This window comes from Poromitra crassiceps (assembly GCF_964638095.1).
Source record: "Poromitra crassiceps genome assembly, chromosome: 1".
NCBI lineage: Eukaryota > Metazoa > Chordata > Actinopteri > Beryciformes > Melamphaidae > Poromitra > Poromitra crassiceps.
In genome coordinates, this window is record NC_139623.1 from 105,250,154 (window position 1) to 105,272,790 (window position 22,637).

The window sequence follows — 22,637 nt, forward strand, 5'->3', positions numbered from 1 at the left end:
AGAGAAAGGCTTTTCCAATGCAAAAGCAGTGTGCATTGTCAGCCCTGACTGTCTCTCACTGCCTCTCCCCCCGCGTGCGAGATGTGCTCTGTGATAAACTCAGCTCCACACATGCGCCACACCCCCGCCTCCCCTCTGCTTTGACCAGATGGGAGAAGACACCCTGCCCTGTGCAGACTACAGCGAGCCAGTCAGTCATGCTCCTTCTGTGTTCCAGCCGCTGTCATGAAACCATGAGGTTACTTTCAATGACGCGTTCCAAAACAAGCTGCGTCTTCCACATCGATTCACTCAGGAATCCACACTTTTACCGTAAATTGAGTTCTCTCCGGGTCTGTCTGTCTCTCAGGTGTAATAATCCCACAACGATTACAGCAAGAGTGAGAATGCTCTTCTAAACACATCGGCTATTAATATATAATTATTTCTCTGCATCTCATATTAGATCGGTAAAAAGTTTGGACAGATTGCTTCATTTGTTCATCCTCCCGAGTCCCGCAATGCTGACAGCTGTCAGCGTGCGGACTTGCTACACTCGTCATGACGTGCAGCCGGACACACAGAGAGCATAATAGCCACCTACAGCCCTCGTCGCAGATAAAGAGAGAGAGGGAGAAGCGTGGAGAGAGAAGCAAACTATTTTTTGCAGATCTCAAAAGCAGGTAAACCACTGTTGAATTAGTGAGAATGTCAGAAGGAGGAGAGAGCAATAAGCGCTTCGTCAGTGCGCCCTGCAGCGTGAAGGCTTGGGGCGGTGTCGTGATGTGCTATTCAAAGTGGAAATTCGTTCAATTAGCGACACGTTTCGTTCTGAGCTTTTAAAATTAGTTTCTGCTGGTTTTATTAGACTATTTCTGACACATGCAGTAAGATAATTCATTTAAGAATTGTGAGCGTGATTATGGGTTTTTTCCCTCCGTATTTCCCCCTTCTGCAATGCGTGCAGCTCCTATCATAGCCTATCTGAGGAATGTTTTTGTTTAGACGGCTGGAGGATTCAACAGGTCTTCTCGTTTTGTTAATGTGTTTTTTTCTGCTTGTAGATGTAAAAATAAACGCTTTCTAATGAAAAAAAATCTAGCATTTGGTAGGCCTAATGGTTTAATGAGGCACAGACAGTAAAATAGAGCATTTTAATCTTCTCGGTTAACCGACAGTTGTCGGCTAATGAGTGTCGGTTGTCGGTCAAGAAAAATTATGATTTTCGACATCCCTAACGGCAACCAATCAGCGTTGAACAGCGAGCGACTGATGCCAACGTAATTTCGCTCGAGTTGGGATATTTCATCTCGGGCGACGAGCGAATTTTCTCCCTATCGCTCTGTCTCTGTCGCTCGGACGCCCAGCGATTTTTCTCCCGGGCGAATATACGCTCCATCGCTCGTTTGCATTGACTTTGTATGTAAACTCGATGCCAGTGAAAAACTTTAATAGGTCAGTGTGAACGCAGCTTAAGAGGCTGAAATTTGGCACGGTCGGTGTGAGTGAAGGTTTGTGTTTGTGTTCATGCCAATTGGCTAAAAGTGGGCGGTTGGGGGGATTTAACTAGCCTGGTAAACCAGCCCGTCACGTGAACTCACATTTCATTTGGTTCTGCGTGACGGTCTGGCCCCGACGCCAGTGGGGGAGTTTAGCAGAAGCGGAAGAGCGGAAGAGCCAATCAGCGACTTCGCTGTGATTGACAGCGCAAGTTGGCCAATCAGGAAAGCCACTAGCACTGCACTAACAAAACAGTAATGGCCGCCTGCTTGCCTGATCGTCTCGAGGAGTCATGTCAGCATTTGTCTAGTTTAAACAGCCATAAAGTGCAGTTATTGCAGAAATAGACTCAATAACAACAATTAAACAAGTACAGGAGTATCGCCGCAACCGCAGAGTTTCTCAGCGGAAAATATGTTTTTGCCATTCTCCCGAGAGGATTTGGCTTTGGTTGGATCCGACGCTGATAGGCTGAAGGAGTTGTCTGTCAAGGCAACTACGCCCGCCAATGCTCCCGCCCCTGCTAACCCCCCCCCCCCCCCCCCCCCCCCCCCCATGGCGTCGGGGCCAGACCGTCACGCAGAACCAAATGAAATGTGAGTTCACGTGACGGGCTGGTTTACCAGGCTAGGATTTAACATAATCCGCAGCTATTGTGAATTCATGCTTGTTTACATTGTGTGTAGGACTTTGCATACTGAAAGGCCTAGTGATAAGTGATTTGGGCCTTTTATTTGAAAAGTTTGATATATTTAGTATTTACAAGTAGGGCTGCACGATATATCGTTTACACATCGACATTGCGATGTGCGCATGCGCGATAGTCACATCGCAGGACGTGCGATGTCAAAAGCAAATTAACTCGTCATGTTGCTTGATAAACTCTCACTTTAGGGGTAGCCTACTGAGTGAAATGCAGGCTCTCTCAAAGGAGAGAGACGCCCCGCTACTGTACTCACTCATTTAATGCTTAGCTTCAACACAACAAACATGCACAGAGAGCAAAATTGAATTGTTTTTGCTTATGTTGCGTTGCTGACAGTAGCCTGTCTGTAAACGATGTGATTGCGAGGCGGACTTGTCCACAGCTTGCAGCGCACTAGTATACAGCAGGCTGCCTGCTGTAACTCAACATGTCCGTGGAGTGGAGATATTTACTCTTGAAACACCAAAAAGCAAGACCGTAACTTATGACACGAAGGCTAAAGTGATTACTGAGAAGTTGTCCGTGTATCACCGCAGCTCTCTCTCCCCCTCAGTCTGATGATGCATCAGATGATAGCAGTAACGTTACGGTAGAGGTAATCATACATAGCGACTCATTTACACAAAACATGTCGGTGAAAATAAAAAGACAATAGACATAGCTGGGCAATTAAATATATATTTATTACTTTTCACGAATGAATTGTTTGTCACCGGTCGGCTGCATGTGAATCCTCGTCTCTGTACTGCCCTGCGTGCGCTCAAAAACCGGAACTCCCCAAATGCGGAGCGTACCACTTGGTAGTTTCTGGAGGGGGGTCAGACCAAGTGTGTGAAGTAACCATGTGTGAAGTGGCAGCGGTGTTTCATTGTTGATTTATTGAAACGTTAGAAGAACGAAAGAAGTTGAAAGCAGTGATTATAATCAATTCAATCTAATGTTTTTCTGCAAATAGCATCATTGGGAGGTAGATTCTGGCACTCAATATTAGGGGTGGGCAATATATCAAATTTATATCCATATTGTATTGTGATTTGAGACTATATGGTCTTAGATGTTGGATGGTAATATGGTGATACAGCATACATGTTGTCTTTCCCTGGTTTTAAAGGCTGCATTACACTAAGTGAAGTATAGGCTAGTGACATTTTAAAGTAGAATGTCATAACTCACTTTTTCATGTATGTAAGTCATGGAAATCCATTGGTCAAAATGTGTATGCACCCTGATAGATGACGCTCTGAGGCCTACCAGTAGGTCACAGCCCAGTGGTTGAGAAACATTAAAATACCTAATTTCCCCTCCAAAATCAGATGGACTCCTCTACAAAATCATCCCAATCATTCTAGAAATATTATTTTCTTTCAAATAGAGCTAATCTGGTGAAAATCTGTATTTTTTCATATCGCAATATATATCGCATGGGCGGGGAATATCGCAATGTCAGTTTTTTCCAATATCGTGCAGCCCTATTTACAAGGTAACACCACTCTTGCCATTCAAATTTTGCATAACTTGAGAAGCACACCAGCTTTTTTCAACTTTAAGTGGGCTAAATATGAAGGCATTTTTCCTGCTAAAATTATTTCAGCATGGCAAATTAATTTGTATTTTTAAACTATTTTCAAAGGTTTGACCAATGAATTAATAAAGTGTTAAAAGATCTGAACAATAGTATGCATTTTAAATTTGTTGTTTCAGAACACTTTAATTTCAATTACTAGTGCAGTGCTCACTCACCTGGTGTCTTTCTCTCTCCTGGTGCGTCTCTCTGTCTCCTGGAGCCGAGTGGGCGTAAAAAAGTAGGTCATAACTGTTATGCTGGTCTTACCTACACGCGACGTTGTGATTTGAATTTACATTGAGTAAACCAAGCCTGACTTACGACGGTCGTAGCTGCGCCCGGTCTTTAGGCTGCGGACGTGCGCGTCTATGTGAATACGTGCTTGTTGCGAAGCAACACACCTCTCTCAGAGGAGCTCGAGACAGCTGACAGATCTGGCCATGGCTCTGACAGCTCGATAGAAGATATAACAAAGAAAACTTTATTGATAGTGAAATAAGAAAACTTAGCGTTGTATTCAAAGCATAGAAACGTTATCACAACTAATTTGAACAGTGCCAACACAAACAAACAGAAAGCTGCAAGCTGGGGGACAGCGCCGCCGCGTTCCTGTCTGTTACATGCTGCAGTTGAGGGGACAGCTCCTCGATTAACTCAAACAGGGCTTGTTCCTGTCTGTTACATGCTGTAGTTGAGGGGACAGCTCCTCGATGAACTCAAACAGGGCTTGTTCCTGTCTGTTACATGCTGTAGTTGAGGGGACAGCTCCTCGATTAACTCAAACAGGGCTTGTTCCTGTCTGTTACATGCTGCAGTTGAGGGGACAGCTCCTCAATGAACTCAAACAGGGCTTGTTCCTGTCTGTTACATGCTGTAGTTGAGGGGACAGCTCCTCCATGAACTCAAACAGGGCTTGTTCCTGTCTGTTACATGCTGTAGTTGAGGGGACAGCTCCTCGATGAACTCAAACAGGGCTTGTTCCTGTCTGTTACATGCTGTAGTTGAGGGGACAGCTCCTCCATGAACTCAAACAGGGCTTGTTCCTGTCTGTTACATGCTGTAGTTGAGGGGACAGCTCCTCAATGAACTCAAACAGGGCTTGTTCCTGTCTGTTACATGCTGTAGTTGAGGGGACAGCTCCTCAATGAACTCAAACAGGGCTTGTTCCTGTCTGTTACATGCTGTAGTTGAGGGGACAGCTCCTCAATGAACTCAAACAGGGCTTGTTCCTGTCTGTTACATGCTGTAGTTGAGGGGACAGCTCCTCAATGAACTCAAACAGGGCTTGTTCCTGTCTGTTACATGCTGTAGTTGAGGGGACAGCTCCTCCATGAACTCAAACAGGGCTTGTTCCTGTCTGTTACATGCTGTAGTTGAGGGGACAGCTCCTCGATTAACTCAAACAGGGCTTGTTCCTGTCTGTTACATGCTGTAGTTGAGGGGACAGCTCCTCCATGAACTCAAACAGGGCTTGTTCCTGTCTGTTACATGCTGTAGTTGAGGGGACAGCTCCTCGATTAACTCAAACAGGGCTTGTTCCTGTCTGTTACATGCTGTAGTTGAGGGGACAGCTCCTCGATTAACTCATCTTCCCTCCCCCTGACCTCCCCCTCCCTCACTGCCTTCTCCCCTGTTGACTCCTCCCTCATCACCGACATTATCACCGCCTCCAAGTCTTGCACCTGCTCCCTCGACCCCCTCCCCACCCCCCTGACCAAGGCCTGCCTCCCCACCCTCATCCCCCACCTCACTGCCCTTTTCAATCAGTCACTCTCCCAAGGTCACGTCCTCTCGGTCTACAAACTCGCCGCCGTCGCCCCCATCCTCAAAAAACCCACCCTCGACCCTGCCAACCTCTCCAACTACCGCCCCATCTCCAACCTCCCATTCCTCTCCAAAATCCTCGAGCGCATCGTCGCCACCCAACTTCACTCCCACCTTCACTCCCACAACCTCTATGAACCCCTACAGTCTGGCTTCCGTCACTACCACAGCACCGAAACCGCCCTCTCCAAAGTCATCAAGGACCTCCTCACCTCCGCTGACTCTGGTGCCCTCAACATCCTAGTTCTACTCGATCTGAGCACAGCCTTTGACACTGTGAACCACTCCATCCTCCTCCAAAGGCTGCGCCAACTGGGTGTTGAGGGCACCGCACTGGACTGGCTCACCTCATACCTCACCGACAGACAACAGTTCATCTCCCTCTCCGGTCACTCCTCCACCCTCTCCTCTGTTTTGCAGGGGGTCCCCCAGGGCTCAGTCCTTGGCCCCCTGCTCTTCATCTGTTATATACTCCCCCTTGGTCACATCATCCGTCAATTCAACCTGGACTTCCACTGCTACGCCGACGACACTCAGCTCTACATCACCACCAAATCCCTCCAGAACCCACCCCTCACCCACATCGAAAACTGCATATCTGCAATAAAAACCTGGCTAACCCACAACTTCCTCCAACTCAACAGTGACAAAACGGAACTCCTCCTCATTGGCACCAAATCCACCCTCAATAAAACTGGACCTATCACCCTCACCATTGACGACTCCACCATTACCCCCTCCCCCCTGGCACGCAACCTTGGTTTCATCCTGGACCCCACCCTCTCCTTCGATCCCCACGTCAGTTCTGTTGTTAAAACCTCATATTTCCATCTCCGCAATATCGCTAAAGTCAGACACTGCCTCTCCCCCCTGCTGCTCAATCCCTCATCCATGCCTTCATCTCCTCCCGCCTCGACTACTGCAACTCCCTCCTCACCGGCATCACCTCCCGTTCCCTCCATAGACTCCAGATGGTCCAAAACTCAGCCGCCCGCCTGCTCACTCACACCCGGTCCCGCGATCACATCACCCCTGTCCTCCACTCTCTCCACTGGCTCCCCGTCAAGCAACGCATCGACTTCAAACTACTCCTCCTCACCTTCAAAGCCCTCCACAGCCTAGCCCCCCCCTACCTGACTGACCTCCTCATCCCCCATCGCCCCTCACGTACACTCCGATCCTCTTCTACTGCCACCCTCACCGTCCCCCCATCCAGACTCAAAACCTTTGGTGACCGTGCTTTCTCCCGTGCCGCACCCCGACTTTGGAACTCCCTCCCCCAGACCGTCCGAGACTCTCCCTCACTCCCCACTTTCAAAACCCGACTTAAAACCTATCTGTTCTCCCAAGCTTACAACCTCCCCTACCCCTGACCACCTCCTCCAAACCATCACCCTCCGCCCCCCCCACCTGCCCCTCCCTCCTGTTCTCTTCCTCTCCTCTGCTTCTCCATACAACCTTGCCCTGAACCGCCACTGTTATCTGTACCTGTCCCCTGTATCTGTTGCCTGTGTCTGCTGCCTGTTGCTTGTTTCTTGTTTTACTGTTAAGCGTCTTTGAGTCTTGAAAAGCGCTATATAAAATAAATGCATTATTTATTATTATTATTAACTCAAACAGGGCTTGTTCCTGTCTGTTACATGCTGTAGTTGAGGGGACAGCTCCTCAATGAACTCAAACAGGGCTTGTTCCTGTCTGTTACATGCTGTAGTTGAGGGGACAGCTCCTCGATGAACTCAAACAGGGCTTGTTCCTGTCTGTTACATGCTGCAGTTGAGGGGACAGCTCCTCAATGAACTCAAACAGGGCTTGTTCCTGTCTGTTACATGCTGTAGTTGAGGGGACAGCTCCTCGATGAACTCAAACAGGGCTTGCTTGCCAAAGATAAACCTCTCAATCAATTGACACTGTGTATAGACGTCCAGTTGGTTTGTCCCGGTCACGCACAACTCTTTCCCGTCTCAATGCCCTGCTGCCATGCTCGTTTCTCTTTCCGTTTACCCACAGTTGACTTTTCCATTTATGCTTGCCCCACACCAGACGTAAAAGTTACACCCAGGCGCAACTAGGGATGCAGCGGTATACCGTTAGAAGGTATACCGCGGTTTGAACACGTCACGGTATCAAAACCACTAAGATTTGCCATCATACCTTCCCCACGGTATCAGCTGTTTCCCCAAAACAAAGTGCCCAGGTCGCTTGCAGAGTGCAGCTTACGTGGCCCCTCCCCCTGGCTGCATGCCTACCTAGACTAGCACACAGAGAGGAGCTGGCCCCTCCCCCTGGCTGCATGCATAGCTAGACTAGAGCACAGTAGAGAGGAGCTGTCCCTGACTTTGTTTACAACCCTGTGTGTGATAATGGCTGAAGCAGGAGAACACAACGACCCCCCTGAACTTTCCCCCTATCTAAAAAGATGACGTCGGATGTATGGGAATATTTCGGCTATTTTAAAAACACAAATGGTCAGCACATAAAGGTCCGCAATACCGTGAAACCGTGGTATTTTTGTCCAAGGTTATCATAAAAAACTCATACCGCTGCATCCCTAGGCGCAACGCATAACAGGCTTAAGACTACATGGTAGGAGTGGGGGGGAAATCGATACAGCATCGTATCGCGAAATTTTGTGGGCAATAAAGAAAAAAAAAACATTGCATGGATGCAACTGGGACGTATCCTCAGTGATGTACCCTGGGGTCATAGGATGTTTCGGGTCTCGCAACATCATACACCCTCGCCCAGGTGACCCAGCCGGGGCTGGCCAAGCCCCAACTTACGTCCCAGTAGCTACCCACGGTCAGCCCTCTAGGAAGGTTCGAAGGTGGTCACGTGGTCAGGGCCACTCAATCCGCTGCTCCGGAACTACTCTGCCGGGACCGGGGTGGGGAGGGGTCTGGTACGTAGAGGGACCGGGCTCTGTGGGTTGCCACCCGGCCGGGCTCCTCCTGTGCGCTGCACCAGACTCCCCCGCTCCAAACATCTCATTCCGAGGTGATGGTATCTTGGTGGATACCATGCAGTACCAGTACTTGGTGGCAGTTGGGAATTCAATTTAGGGAAAATCAAGACCCTTGAAAAGTATTGAAAAGTCTTAGGTGGATTTCAAATTCAAGACCCTTTAAATGTGTTATTTTTTCAATGTGAATAGATGTTTTTAACTTATTTTGGGAGCGCCCCTCATTCTTCAAAACTGATGGTGTCCACCCGAATCAGCTTGGTAACCATATGTTTGCGGCTAATCTGCAGCATGCTGTCCACTCTGCTGCGTGTCCCCCACGTGATTGACTGTTGATGTCACGCCCCCAAGAATCCCCGGAATCTCCTTCTTCTTCACCGGTGCCACCTCAGTCCAATACATCCAGTGCTAGTGCCCCCGTATGCCCCTCTGTGGTAATAACACCTACAGATTATCCAGTTCATTTTCCTATTCTATCTGTTATCTCTGATAGATGCCCGAAATTGCACGGTGGGAGAGCCGATGGTGGTATTCATTTGAACAATCTAGTAACTTTTCCTCTGTCAAGATCTGTGCTTTCTTCTAATTCTACTGACAGTCTGATGACTTCTCCAGTCAAAATCTGCTTGTTAAATGCTCGCTCAATAACAAACAAGTCCCATATCCTAAATGACTTGTTCACTAGGGAAAATTTGTCTTTCCTGTTTATAACAGAAACTTGGCAGCGCGATATGGAATTTATCCATCTAAATGAATTGTGCGCTGTAGGTTGCTCTTTTATCGGGACCCCGCGCCTGTCTGGCCATGGTCTGGCAACAGTACGAAAAAACCAGTTCTCTTGCCAACTAGTGAATACGGAATCCTTCTCCACCTTTGAATCACAGTTAACTAAAGTGGGTCGTTTAAAACCTTTTTATTGTGTTTTAATTTATCGACTTCCTGGCCCGGCTGGTCCATTTCTTTCAGAGTTTTCTGATTTCATGACCTCTATTATTAAATACAATAGGTTACTGGTACTTGGTGATTTCAACCTACACATAAATGATGTTTCAAATAATGTGAATTCAACTGTATAATGGAATCCCTCAACCTGAAGCAGCACGTCTCTGGTGCCACGCACACAGGTGGTCACACTTTAGACCTGGTCTTTTCACTTGGCCTGGACATTACGAATACTCACTGTGAATACTTTTTGATTAGTGACCATTTTAGCATCCTTTTTGACCTCTCTATCTATCCCCATTGACCCCCCTGCCCCAAAAGTCTGGTCCGTTCCCGTTTAATTACTCAGGCCTCGGCAGATCAGTTCTCTGTTCTTTTTCATTTTGAACTTCCCAGTAACCCTAGCGTGGACACTCTATTGCTCTCTTTTAATGATTACTGCCTCTCACTTTTAGACCAAGTGGCCCCTGTCAAAGTCAGAGCAAAGCCCATCTGCAACACCACCCCGTGGATGACGGAAGACATCCGCTGCCTAAAACAAGGCCGAGAGACTGGAAAACCACTAGGCTAGAAGTACATCGTCTCTTTTATTATTTATTTATATAAATTTATTTTTGACACTATTAATAACATTGTTGCCCCCCCCCCCTCCCTCTGCACCCCCATGTTCCTCAGTTGCCGAATGCGACATGTTCCTGGCCTTCTTTGTTGACAAGGTTAAGGACATTAGGTCTAGCATTCCCCCTAGCCCCTGCACAGCGTCTACCAGCACTTTTAGTCGTCCCTCAATTTTAAGCTCCTTTAATCCCATCAGTTTGGCTGATCTGTTAAAGCTGATCAGTAAACTGAAACCGTCATCAAGTCCTCTTGATGTCATCCCTTCATCTCTATTTTTTTAAATTTTACCAATTATTGGTCCTGTTTTACAAGCCTATGTGAACTCGTCACTGTCGTCAGGTTATGCCCCGTCCTACGGCAAGCACGCGTCCATCCAGCCTATTTAAAAAAAGCCAAATCTAGACCCCTCTGTGCCTAAAAACTACAGACCTATTTCAAAACTGTGTATTTTCAAACGGTGTTGGTGAGGCACAACATCTACGATAAGTTCCAATCTGGATAACTGGTTAGTTAAACTCTCATTCCAGGAATAATGTTAACATCCGCAGTTCTTACCCCGGACCCTCTGACACTCCAAGCCAGCAGGCGGCACATTTGCCTCGACTTTCAAACAGCAGTACGCACAGAGGCAGCCTGTTCCTCAGTTCTCTGCGGAGCCCACTCACGTAGTGCCAGAACACGGATGGAACACACCAGGGTTGGCCAACGGCAACTCCAGCCCACAGAACTGTCAAATAAAATCATCGACACGCAATGGCCCGCCTCTCAACCCTCTTTCAATCATGAGAGACCAGTAAGAAGGTTCAATACACTTTAATGAACAAATAGACAAATTGAGTTTGGCGTCTGACTCCATGATATGATGACGCTCCTCTTGCGATGAGAAAGGAGTGCGTCAGTGATATATAGGATAAATAATCCCCCATAGGGAATTGTTCAGGAGTCATGACGTTGGTGGAGGTGGGGCGAAACAACTGCTTCAGCGATGAAGATCACAGCAACTGTGGGTGACAGCCATAGGAGAGTAACACGTAGTAAAACACAGGGCCTCTAATATGCTGAAAGGCTTAGGTGGTTGGAGGGAAATGAATGGCTTAAGACAGAGAGGAGTGCAAGAGAGAGCGATAGACTGAAACATCGCTTATTTATACTTTGGCATGTATGACATCACAGCAGCAAGTATGACATCACCGATGACATCACAGAGCATGGGGATGACTGAACTGGGCGTTTGCTGTACATATGGTCTTCATGCTTGAAATTTATAGTCTTAAAACCTCACTTCATCCCAGGCAATATCTGTTTTCAGTCTGATAGGTCACCGACCCTCTGAGACCTGGTTTATGTGGTCTTTAATAAATACTAGTGCAGTGCCCGTTTCCCCCCCAAGCACCACACCCCAGGCACTCCGCCCCCCACACTGCACTCCGTCAGGTCCCCCTAAGCGCACTCCCCAATTTTGAAGTCGATCCAACAAATGATTCGCGAGATACGCGAAGGACAGACGGAGAGAGACGGACACTACCGGCATTATAGTGTACAAGATATGAGGCTAGAACAACTTAATTTGAATCATATAGCCCTATAAGTATGGTTTGACTCTGAAGAAGACGCTGTGTGCGTCGAAACGTCAGTGCTTTGTACCTATTAAATAATTTCTAGTGATTTCGTGTGCTCCAGTCCTCTCTTTGGGTTCAGTCTTTACTGAAGTGGCCCATTGAACCTTTTCCAGTGTTTTGTCCTCTTCTGAGAGCACCGACCTCCCTATGTGGAGGGGTTGAAGCGCAAGAGACTCCCTCTACTCAGCCCTATAAGTATATCAAGGGGTTCCCCACATTTTTGAGTAGAGTGATAGGACTGATAATACGTGTTATAGAGCACAGTTATATAGGTGTGCCTTGAGATTTTGTCTTGCCCTTTGGTGTGCCTCAGGCGCAAAAAGTTTGAAAACCACTGTTATATAATGTTAATATTGATTTATTTTAATTTTTGGGGGGGAGGCTGCAGTCAATTGCTTTATTTGTATTTTCCCCCTACCCTTTCTCCAATGTTAACTGAATCAAACAGGCTTTCAAATCTTTATTGTATACGATATATAGGCTACTAAGACAGGATATAAGCACGATGTGTGCCGTTCCCTCTTGGCCGTACGCCAAACTCAAACAATGTGGCGGTTTACTGTTCCCTTGTTATCAGCAAGGCTTCCCTTCTCAGTTGGGTTTCCTTTTGGCCATGCTTACGGCACAAACACACTGGAAACGGAGGTGGTGACGTGCGTAAATTTAGCTCGAGCAGGAGCCTGGCCAGTCACACCAGAAGCGTTCCGTTTTGCTCCGTGCTGGTCACAACTTGTACTGACTTCATGCCTGGCTGCACACAATCACTCGTGGCTCACGCCAAAAATAGACCAGACATGGAAACTGTTGTAGTCTGCATGCCGCGGCCGGTGGGACCGGTCAATTCTGTTAACAAGCGCGCCGAAATGAAACTGCACTTCCAGACGTTTCACGTCGCTTCTATTTGCAGTGTGTTTCCGCCGGTGTAGCGGTGCCTGGCAGAGACCTGAACTCTACTGAGTGCTCTTTTCTATTTCAATTAGTAGTTGCAGATTTGTTTCCTCTGTCAATTTGGCTTTAATTCACAAGAATCTTCTGCACTGATTGTAACAGCTAATTATTGTTCTCCATTTGGAGAACAGTTCTCTTCCTGATTTTATTTTTCCTCTGTCATTTCAGGACACGTCCGATTCCGTGTATCGCCCTGAGGACCCCACAGCCATCAGCCCTGGCAACTCCACATTCTTTATGCCACCGTCTTGTACGCCCACCAAGAAGGTAAACATTTTAAATGGTGAACACTCATCAATGTAAACTATAATATAAATTAAATCTTATATTGTTGGCACTCTTGAGAATTTCTGGCATGCTAGTCTCTCCCCAGACTCAAATATTACGGTGAATCGCTGCGCTCCACATACTACATAAATGAGTCTGTGCCACTTCACAGGCCCCGCTGCTCTTTTGAGGGGGGAACAATTGAATGACTGACAGGTCATAGCACCAATGTCAGTGGTTCATTTTCAAAAGTCAGCAGAGTCAAGTTGGGTAAGCACCTGATCACTAAAGTCATTACTGATTGGTGGGTTCAGGATTCCAAACCCACCAATCACTGGCCACGATTCCAACATCAGTTTAGAGTGAGCAGTGTCCCAGAGTCGACCAACAGAGAGATCTGCAGCAAGCAGTAATGTAGTGTATCAGCAATAACTCTAATGGGTCTGGTGTTAAGACTACTGGCATGCATGCTAAAGATGTGTTTAAAAATGGGACAGAGATGCTGCATATAAATTGTCCATGGAGAAGATGATGTGTGCATTATGTGTGTGGGGGCAGGGGGTGGGGTGCATCGGTGCTCTCCATCACTGGTCAAGGGTTGCCGGTAGGTTAAAATAGCTTGGGTTAGGCGATAGATTAGCTACAGCCTAACTGTAGGCTTAAAACTGTAGGCTTAAAACAAGCGCAGCTTTATTTCCCCCCCACAGCTTCTCACACACACGGTAAAAGTTGCTCCTGTTTCTGTCTACATTGAAACAAAATATGTCTTGCAAAACCCGTCCCCTTACAGCCGGAGAACTTCGTAAGATACGCAAACTACATTACTGCCGCTAACTACATTACTGCTACTAACTACATTACTGCATTCTGAATATCTGTCTCGTTGGTTTTCAATCCGCTCCGTGCCGCTGTCATATTGAGTCATGAAAAAGTGACGATATGACTCAATGTGTGCCGACAAGAAGGCGCATCAGGTGCACCCGTTGGTGCTGGCTAAGTAAACCACCACATCAAAGTTTTTTCAAACTGCCCAGCAAGAAGTCAAGACATAATACTGAAGCACAGGAACAGGTAGATTAGATACTGTAGCTTGTTGGATGTCAAAGCTAGGCTATGTTCACACAGCAGGCACAAGTGGCCCGAATCTGATCTTTTCCCCCCTAAGTGACTGAGGCCCTGTTCATACCTGGTATTAACATGCATCTTGGGTGATCCAATCACAAGTGGCCAGCTCGAAGTACGTCTGTTCACACCTGGCATTAGAATGCATCTCCATGAATGCTTCTTGTGATCAGACCTCACTTCCCCGCCCCATATGCAAATAAACACATAGTAATGCTGCGAGTAAAAATACAGTGCTGGCTGCTTTGTCTTTTTGTTTGGCAATTATTACTATTACTGAATTATTATAGAAACGTTACAGCTGCAATTATTACTGACTTATTCGATGGTATCAGGCTTGCCACAGTGCGGAAATGTTCCTGTCTGTTCCCGTCTCTACCACATAGAGTAAATGTATTTAGCTGGGCTCATCATGTTGGCCCATGTAACACAATCTATTTTGTTAATTGCAATAATTTAAAATTTTACCATTTAAAGGGGAAATTATACAGTTTGTAAACCAGCAGAATACATCTTATATAGCCTAAACTGCTTTTGCAATAATATTTCAGTTTAATAATATTTCACTTTCTTTTGAAATAAGATGTTTCATTCAAGTAAATCTATTGAAATAAAAAATACAATTAAAAAAACTGCATGTTTTATTCTATACTGTATTACAAAAGTAAGGACTCCCAGAGCTGATTACCGTTTAATTTGAGCTCAGAACTAATCAATGTTAGGAGAGAGTTGTATAATGATGTCATTAACTGAGCCAATATTCCTTTTGTTATGCAGAGGAGGTCAGTAGAGTAGGTGGTCCTTAATGCCTCCTAGGTCACATTGCTGTTCACTTCAGACACACAGGAATCCAGCCACATGGGGCCCAGGCCACCTCCGAAGGTGGCTTGAGGCAATAAGATCTCAATGCGCATTGGGTGCGTTCAGACCATTGAGCTATATTAAATATGGAGAGATGGTGGCTATCTCCGCCCAGCAGGGTCGAGTGAAGCCGAAATCCTGCCAGATCAGTGAACCAGATTCTGCACAGAAGCTCCGTTGAGTTAGAACCTCTGTGAGCTCCCCGCCCCTCTGAACCTTCTTATGTAGAGCTGCTGTTGCTAGATTTGCGCACAGTGCGTTGTGTATTTATATACAGTCTAGCTCTGTAAATATGGCACTTTAAGTTGTAATATAATATTTTTTATCTCAGCAAAAGTAACCAGGAAGAATCCCACTATGAGATCAGTTTATCAAAATGACGCCTGTACGAAAATCTGATTTTCGTTGTCGGAGATTGAGCTCATATCAGCCAGACAAGTCAGACCTCCGGGCTGCTCTCAGCCTCTCGCTGAGCTATAAGGGGGGAATTATCCGATGAACTGATCTATGCAGCTCTGTGTTGATTAGCCTAATGTTTCCGTGTCATTTTGATTAACTTTATGATTTAATTCCTTTTGGAGCAAATGTTGGTTTAACAAATCTGACACTTTAGGTTACGTTGTTTACTGGTATAGTGTGGGGTAGGGCATCCAAACCTAACGTTAGCCAGTGCGTGAGCCAGGCTGCCTAGTCTTCTCTGACTGTATATCCCACTGAGCTATATCTTATTTATGTCAATGGTATATCATTACAACAGCTAAGAGAGGAGCTTGTGAAGAACGAACATCCCCACAGTCAAAGCATTTCCCTGAGATATCCATATAAAAACATTTATTGCTTTAATACCAAACATAAAACCTCCAGTGTCTGTATTGCTAACGCTAACCCGTTAGCGATTAGCTAATGGCTAGTGGTTGTGTAGGCCCCATCTTATACCCGGGACGGGAGTTAACGTTATAAAACACATTTCCTGGCAGTTGGACAACCTGGTAAGTTCTGAAAATATGTGTCTATTATTGTGTTATTCCAGCTATCGTTATCGGTGTTAAGTTCTAGTAATATTAAGCAGACAAATAATGAAAAACAGCCGGTTAGCACAAGCAGCTAATGCTAGCCTGCATCTGTTAAAAACCATTGTGTATTAAAATAACCGATAACGTAGCTGGAGTAACTAATAAAACACATATTTTCTGAACTTACTTCAGTCCCCAACCAACGTTACTTCCTCGCGCACCTTCCTCAAAACAATTAATTTTTTATTGTGGTCCATCGATATGTCTGGGAGATAACCGATCAAGCCGTTTTAAGCAGTAGCTGTGTCTTGTCTATGTAAAACTAACACTAGATCTATAATATGAAGAGCCTATCCAGCCAATGACGGCTTGAGACTGGCTGCCACAGCTGTCAATCATACCTTTTTATATGTCAAATAACTACTTAAAAACAAACTGATCAGAAAAATGACCACTTGCACAGGCATTAGCATGATAATAACTATCTAAAATGATACAACCCACCTTTGGAAAAAAATTATCTGACGTGTACTGTGATTATTTCGGTTGTGATTTCCCCATCCACTAACATGGGGAGGCGGGCCTTGTGACCTATACTGGCACCTGCCGCCAGAGCGGCGATCTAACATGCTTCACTGAACGGGACCAGATCCTTAGTCCATCTATTATATGTCGATGGTTCAGACCTGTACTTTACTGAGATCAGAGCGCCAAAGATCAGAACTTGGCCGTTTTAAATGCCAGGCTTGAACAGGTCAGTCTTTTCCATAACTGTGTGAACAGTACAAGTCACATGGAATGTGACTTTTTTAAATTCGACCTGGGCTACTTTCAAATGTGGAAAAAAATCTGATTCGAATCTGATTTTTTGGAATGTGAACAGACATGTGGCCCGTATCAGACTTCACTTCAATGTGACTTTTACGTCACTCCAGAGCCACATTTGTCACTATTCTGCGCTGGGGGGAGGGCCAGGGCAGTCAGTAGTCATTACAGACATGGAGGACAGCTGCGACGGAGCTAGTCAGGGGAGGGACAGTGAGGTTTTAGACCTCATAAGTATTTGGGGTGACACTTCTGTGCAAGCAAAACTTGAGGGGTCGCCTGTAGTGAGTGTCTTGCCGTGAGAGTCTTGAGAGGCGCTGACAGATGTAGTTGAAAGTAGCTCTTGACATCCTGAAATTTTTTATGAACTCTGTTTCAGTGTAGGCATGCACGTCACGGTCCCACCACTCCTGGCTTCGACTCCGCATCCACAAACTCCTCTGTACAGAAGTAGCAGCTATTGTTCCACAGAAAGCCATCATTAAAATTGTGGCTCTCTTTTTTCTCCTCCTCCTCGCTATCATCTGCTCCCGTATGCGCTGGCGTCCACTGCAATTAACTTATCAATTAAACCGTAAACAACACCGTCAGCTACAGCAGTGTGCTGCGTGCAACGTTATTGTTCTTCTGCGCAAGTGGGTCACTTCAGGGCCGTGACCTGTTCACACTGGAATCTGATATTGGCCACTTTTAAAAAGTCTATGAGAATAGCCACACAATAAATCAGATCTGAGCAAAAAATCTGAATTGGGCACTAAGGTTTACTGTGTGAACGTAGTTTAAAGACAGCCATCCAAGTCTCTATGTAAATTAGTGTGTTATTGGAGTAACAGCCCCACGCGCTCCCTCCCATACATAACTAGCCTATTTATTCAAACAAGTTCAGTGTATTCATACCCTGTGTAGCTCTCCTTAATGTAGAATGAAGTGACAGAGCAGACTCAGGGAGGACAGAAAGAGACCAGAGAGTTACAGGTAGAGAGATGAGATGAGATATCAGTCAGCTCAAAAGTGTACCAAGCTATATAATTCAGACACATATTTGGATCATATTTTCTCTCTCTCTCTTTCTTTAGTCTCTCTCAATTCATCTTGACAAACTGAAATATATTCATTATGTACTAATACTCTGAGACAAAACATTTTTTATCTCTCACTCACCACTGAAAGTACAGAACACAACAAATGCTGTGCTTAATCCTTATATTTTCAGTATGTGGCGGCGGCCCACAACCCAAAACGTTGAGGTCATGTAATGAACACTGTCTGGGGCATATGGTTTTAGGTGCTGCAGGAACTTGGTGACATGGGGCACCCCTCCGCAGAGCCGAAACTAGACAGGAAGCCCATCTTCGCAGAAGAGGAGGAGGAGGAGGAGGAGGAGGAGGGCGAGAGACCAACAGCCAGTTTCCTCAAGAAGAAGAAAAGGCTTCTACAAAATCCATCCAACAGTTTTTTCTCTGGATGCACACCGATCAAGGAGGAATCCTAAACAGGACAGGGGAGAGTAGGGCCTTCTGCCTCTGTGTTCGGTTAAATATATTTGTGTGTTTGTTAGACTTTTTTTATGTCATTAATGTGTTGTCCTGTACCTGAAGTGCAGCTATTGATTCAGAAAGACTGTGTTCATTGTCTATAGGTATAGAGTATTGAGAGTAATAAACTGTGAATTGCATTGAATCGTCTACTGGAATGGACAATGAGATAAGACACATTCATGTAATTCTTTGTTTAGTGTAAACCGATTGTAAAAGAGTAACACTGACTTTACACCTATGTGTAATTAATCACCAGTCAGCCGATCTGCAATTGAGCATTTGAAATTATTATTCAACACATTACTATTATTACACAACACTCTTTGGGAGCACCCTTTAGGCTTACTCAGTTTTTAGTATCAGACATTAAAAGTCTTATAGTCCATTCTTGTTTTTAACGAGAAACTAATTATTTTTGCCCCGACCATACATTGTTAGTAAAATGTAATTTATATTATTCAGTCATTTGTTTTGTTGATGCTTAATCATTAGGGGAAGGTTATTTTACATTGAATTAAAAAGATCGATATTTCTCTACATTCCAATCTATAAACATGTACATGAGTAAAGATATGACTGAACAACATTAAGTTAAATTAATCCAATCCCCAGTGGAAACCAGGCCTGTATGTATGTTGGTGTTTTTCTTGTTACGTTTCTGTCTGTTTTTTGTTTTTCTGTTGTGCTATTGTGGGAAGGGGAGGGAGGTGGTATATGTATGGGATGTTTGTATTGTATTTTCTATTGTTTATATGTTAATTGAAAATAATAAATACACTGTTGGAAAAAAAAATCAATATTAAACCTGCACGCTTCATTAATTCATGTTCATTTACAGGTGTAGTTTTGAGAATGGCAACAGCGTAAAGGCTCACTCTTGCTCAGCGGATCTTTCAGCACAGAATGAGCTTGCAGATGATCATCTGCATCAGGTGAGCAGAGATGTCTTCACCATAAGATGTGCAGTTTAATAATTCCTTTTATGTCTCGTGATCAAGTACAGTATAGGCAGTCAAAACCCAAGCACAAACATTTCTGAGTAAGATCATATGATAGCATAGGCTAATGTAAATATATTTTCACTGATAGTTATTGTCGACTCTTACTTGCGATGAGAGTAAAAAAATAGGCTATGTTTAATGCATTATTTTATATTCGAAATACAATATTGAAATACATTTCCACGTGTAGGCTATATTACATAAATCATTTCTAAAATATTTCCCACTGATTGTCAGAGAAACTGACTGGAAAAGATAGCTTATCATTGAATTCATTGAATTGAATTGCCAGCCAAACTGAGTTTAGAGGGGGGCAGCATAACTTAGATATTGCCTAAGTATATTGTGTATATATATATATATATATATATATATACAGTATATATGGGCTACTGATCTTTTCAGCATATTGCTAAAATTGGGAATCCTAGGCCTTATATCTGTTAACAACTTTTACATGTACCCTAAACATGGAATGGAGTTTTCAACACACTAATGTATCTGATTTTTTAACCTATGTGGTCTAGCTTCCCTATCTAAAGGGATGCTCTGCTGTGGAGGTGCGGGAAAGACCCCAGAATCCAGAGATGGTTTTTTTCTTCAAAACTCTGCAAGAATCAGACACATATCCGTAGATTATTTTTGTATATACTTCATGCCAGGTCAAACACTGATCCATATTTGCCTCATATAGTATACTGTCCAGATACATCTAATGTTGACATACACATTAAATAAAATATCCGAATATGCCCTCATGCCATATATTGGAAATGTGTGGACTCAGTATAGGCTATAATATGAACAAATCTGTTGCATATTTTTTTTTGTTATTGAAGAAAATATGGTGTACACATACAACACAAACTGATATTTTGACTCTGATATTTAACTGATATGACTCATGTGTGGAACATAGAGTATCAAGGGTATGATTTGTTGGTATGGGTGTGCTCTGTGTCTGGGGAAATACTAACTCAGTATTTTGTGGTATGGTCAAATACAATGTTGAGGTCCATCATGTGTTTATCCCACAATATCCAAATTTGACCTCATGACAAATATAAAGATATGTTTGTTTGTTTTTTCAACTCTGCAAGAATCAGGCACATTTCTGTAGAGTTTTTGGATATACTTCATGGCAAGTCAAATACTGAGCCATATTTGCCTCATATTATACTGTGTCCGGATACAACTAATGTTGACATACACATTAAATAAAATATCTGAATATGCCCTCATGACATATATTGGAAATATGTGGACTCAGTATTTGGCTATAATGTTTTGATTATTGAAGCAAATATGGTAAATGGTACATCATATCTTTATCCCGCAATATCCAAATATGACCTTGTGATAAATGTAAAGATATCTGTTCTCAGTATTTAGCCCAACCAAGTCTGCTGCATATTAGCAATATTTTTCTTATTTAATTTGGTGGAATGAGCACAGCTAGAGCCTATATGTGATATTTGGAATTTGATATTCGACACATTCTCACTTTTCAACGCACAGGTACCCCTCTTTTTTTACATAAAGTTTTCCCACCTTATATCTCATGGCAGGGATTGACGTGGATGGCAGTTTTACAAGTTTGGCAGTTGAGCCCCAGCCCCTAGGACTGGGGGAGGCTTTCACATGTAAATTAAATGCTGTAAGCTACAGAAACGCCAATCAGGATATTAGGGGGCATCAGGAAATCAAGAAAATAAAGGCTACGCAAAACAGGCATAGACCAGTGGTACTCAAACTTTTCCATATTCAAGAGTCACATTGACCCCAAAAAATCCTTTGCAACAGCCAAAATCCAATTATTTATCCCATCCCATTATTTATTCTTAGATTTTTATTTACTTATTTATTTATTTTATGTAGGTAGGACTTAAAAGAGCCACAGCTACCCATAAAGCCGCATGTGGCTCTAGAGCCTTGGGTTCAGTATCACTGGCTTAGACTTTCTTTCAACAATTTTTTTAATCAGTTTGTCTGTTTTTTTGACCATGCTTATTTAATGCTTGCTATTTTCCAGAGTAAAGGATCAACAGAGGACTAATCTCTGAATGACGATTGAACACAAGAAAACAACACATTTTTTCATCTTTAGTGGTATAAAAAAAACAACAGACTGACATAAAAAAGAAAATCAGTTTACTGCAGGGGTTCCCAACCTTTTTTGGCTTGTGACCCCACTTTGATGTCACAAAAATCTGGGGACCCTAGACTTTTTTTTCTTCTATTTTTTTTTTAATTTGTCAATAGTTTGTAATATTATTTGTACAGCACTGCTATGTGATACCACTCTATTCTGGGATTAAAGTCAGAATTCTCACTTTTGTCTCATATTTTGTCATATTTCATATACATATAGATTCATCATTGGCTTGCACTGCTGACCTGTCCTTTCATTCTCTCTTTATATCTCTGTCGGCGAGCTCGTGAAATGGGCGAGACCGTGACTGACGACAAAGCAACAAGGCACGGTAGACATGATCGATGAGGAGGAGGATGACGACAACAAGGAGGCACGGTAGGAAGGAGCACTGCCAGTTCAGCGGGCATGGCGAGGGATGCTAGAAAAGAGCACATGTCTAGGTTATTACAGAGGTTTACATGAATATATGAAGGTAATATAGAGGTCAATGTAAAGGTATATAAAGGTAATGTGGTGTTAGGAGTCTACTGTAACTGCTCTTTAACTGAAGTGTGTAAAGAGGTACTATGGTAAGAGGAGTCCACTGTAACTGCACTCTAACTGGAGTGTGTAAAGAGATATGGTAAGAGGAGTCTATAGCTGCACTATAACTGGAGTGTGTAAAGAGATATGGTAAGAGGAGTCTATAGCTGCACTATAACTGGAGTGTGTAAAGAGGTAATAGGGTGAGAGAAGTCCACTGTAGCTGTACTCTAACTGGAGTGTGTAAAGAGGTAATAGGGTGAGAGGAGTCTATAGCTGCACTATAACTGGAGTGTGTAAAGAGATATGGTAAGAGGAGTCTACTGTAGCTGTACTCTAACTGGAGTGTGTAAAGAGGTAATAGGGTGAGAGGAGTCTACTGTAGCTGTACTCTAACTGGAGTGTGTAAAGAGGTAATAGGGTGAGAGCAGTCTACTGTAGCTGTACTCTAACTGGAGTGTGTAAAGAGGTAATATGGTGAGAGCAGTCTACTGTAGCTGCACTCTAACTGGAGTGTGTAAAGAGGTAATATGGTGAGAGCAGTCTACTGTAGCTGTACTCTAACTGGAGTGTGTAAAGAGGTAATAGGGTGAGAGCAGTCTACTGTAGCTGTACTCTAACTGGAGTGTGTAAAGAGGTAATATGGTGAGAGCAGTCTACTGTAGCTGCACTCT

At 44.1% G+C, this 22,637-nt stretch overlaps 1 protein-coding gene across 1 annotated transcript in view; it reads left to right on the top strand.

Moving 5' to 3' along the window:
- The window catches only part of kif4 (kinesin family member 4), a 63,828-nt gene extending 44,867 nt beyond the window's left edge, over positions 1–18,961 (top strand). The window contains exons 30-31 of the mRNA XM_083643653.1: positions 12,828–12,926; positions 18,033–18,961. Coding sequence (XP_083499779.1) covers positions 12,828–12,926; positions 18,033–18,239 — 306 coding nt within the window. The 3' untranslated portion in view covers positions 18,240–18,961. The remainder of the gene's footprint in view (positions 1–12,827; positions 12,927–18,032) is intronic.
- Positions 18,962–22,637: the final 3,676 nt, after the last annotated feature.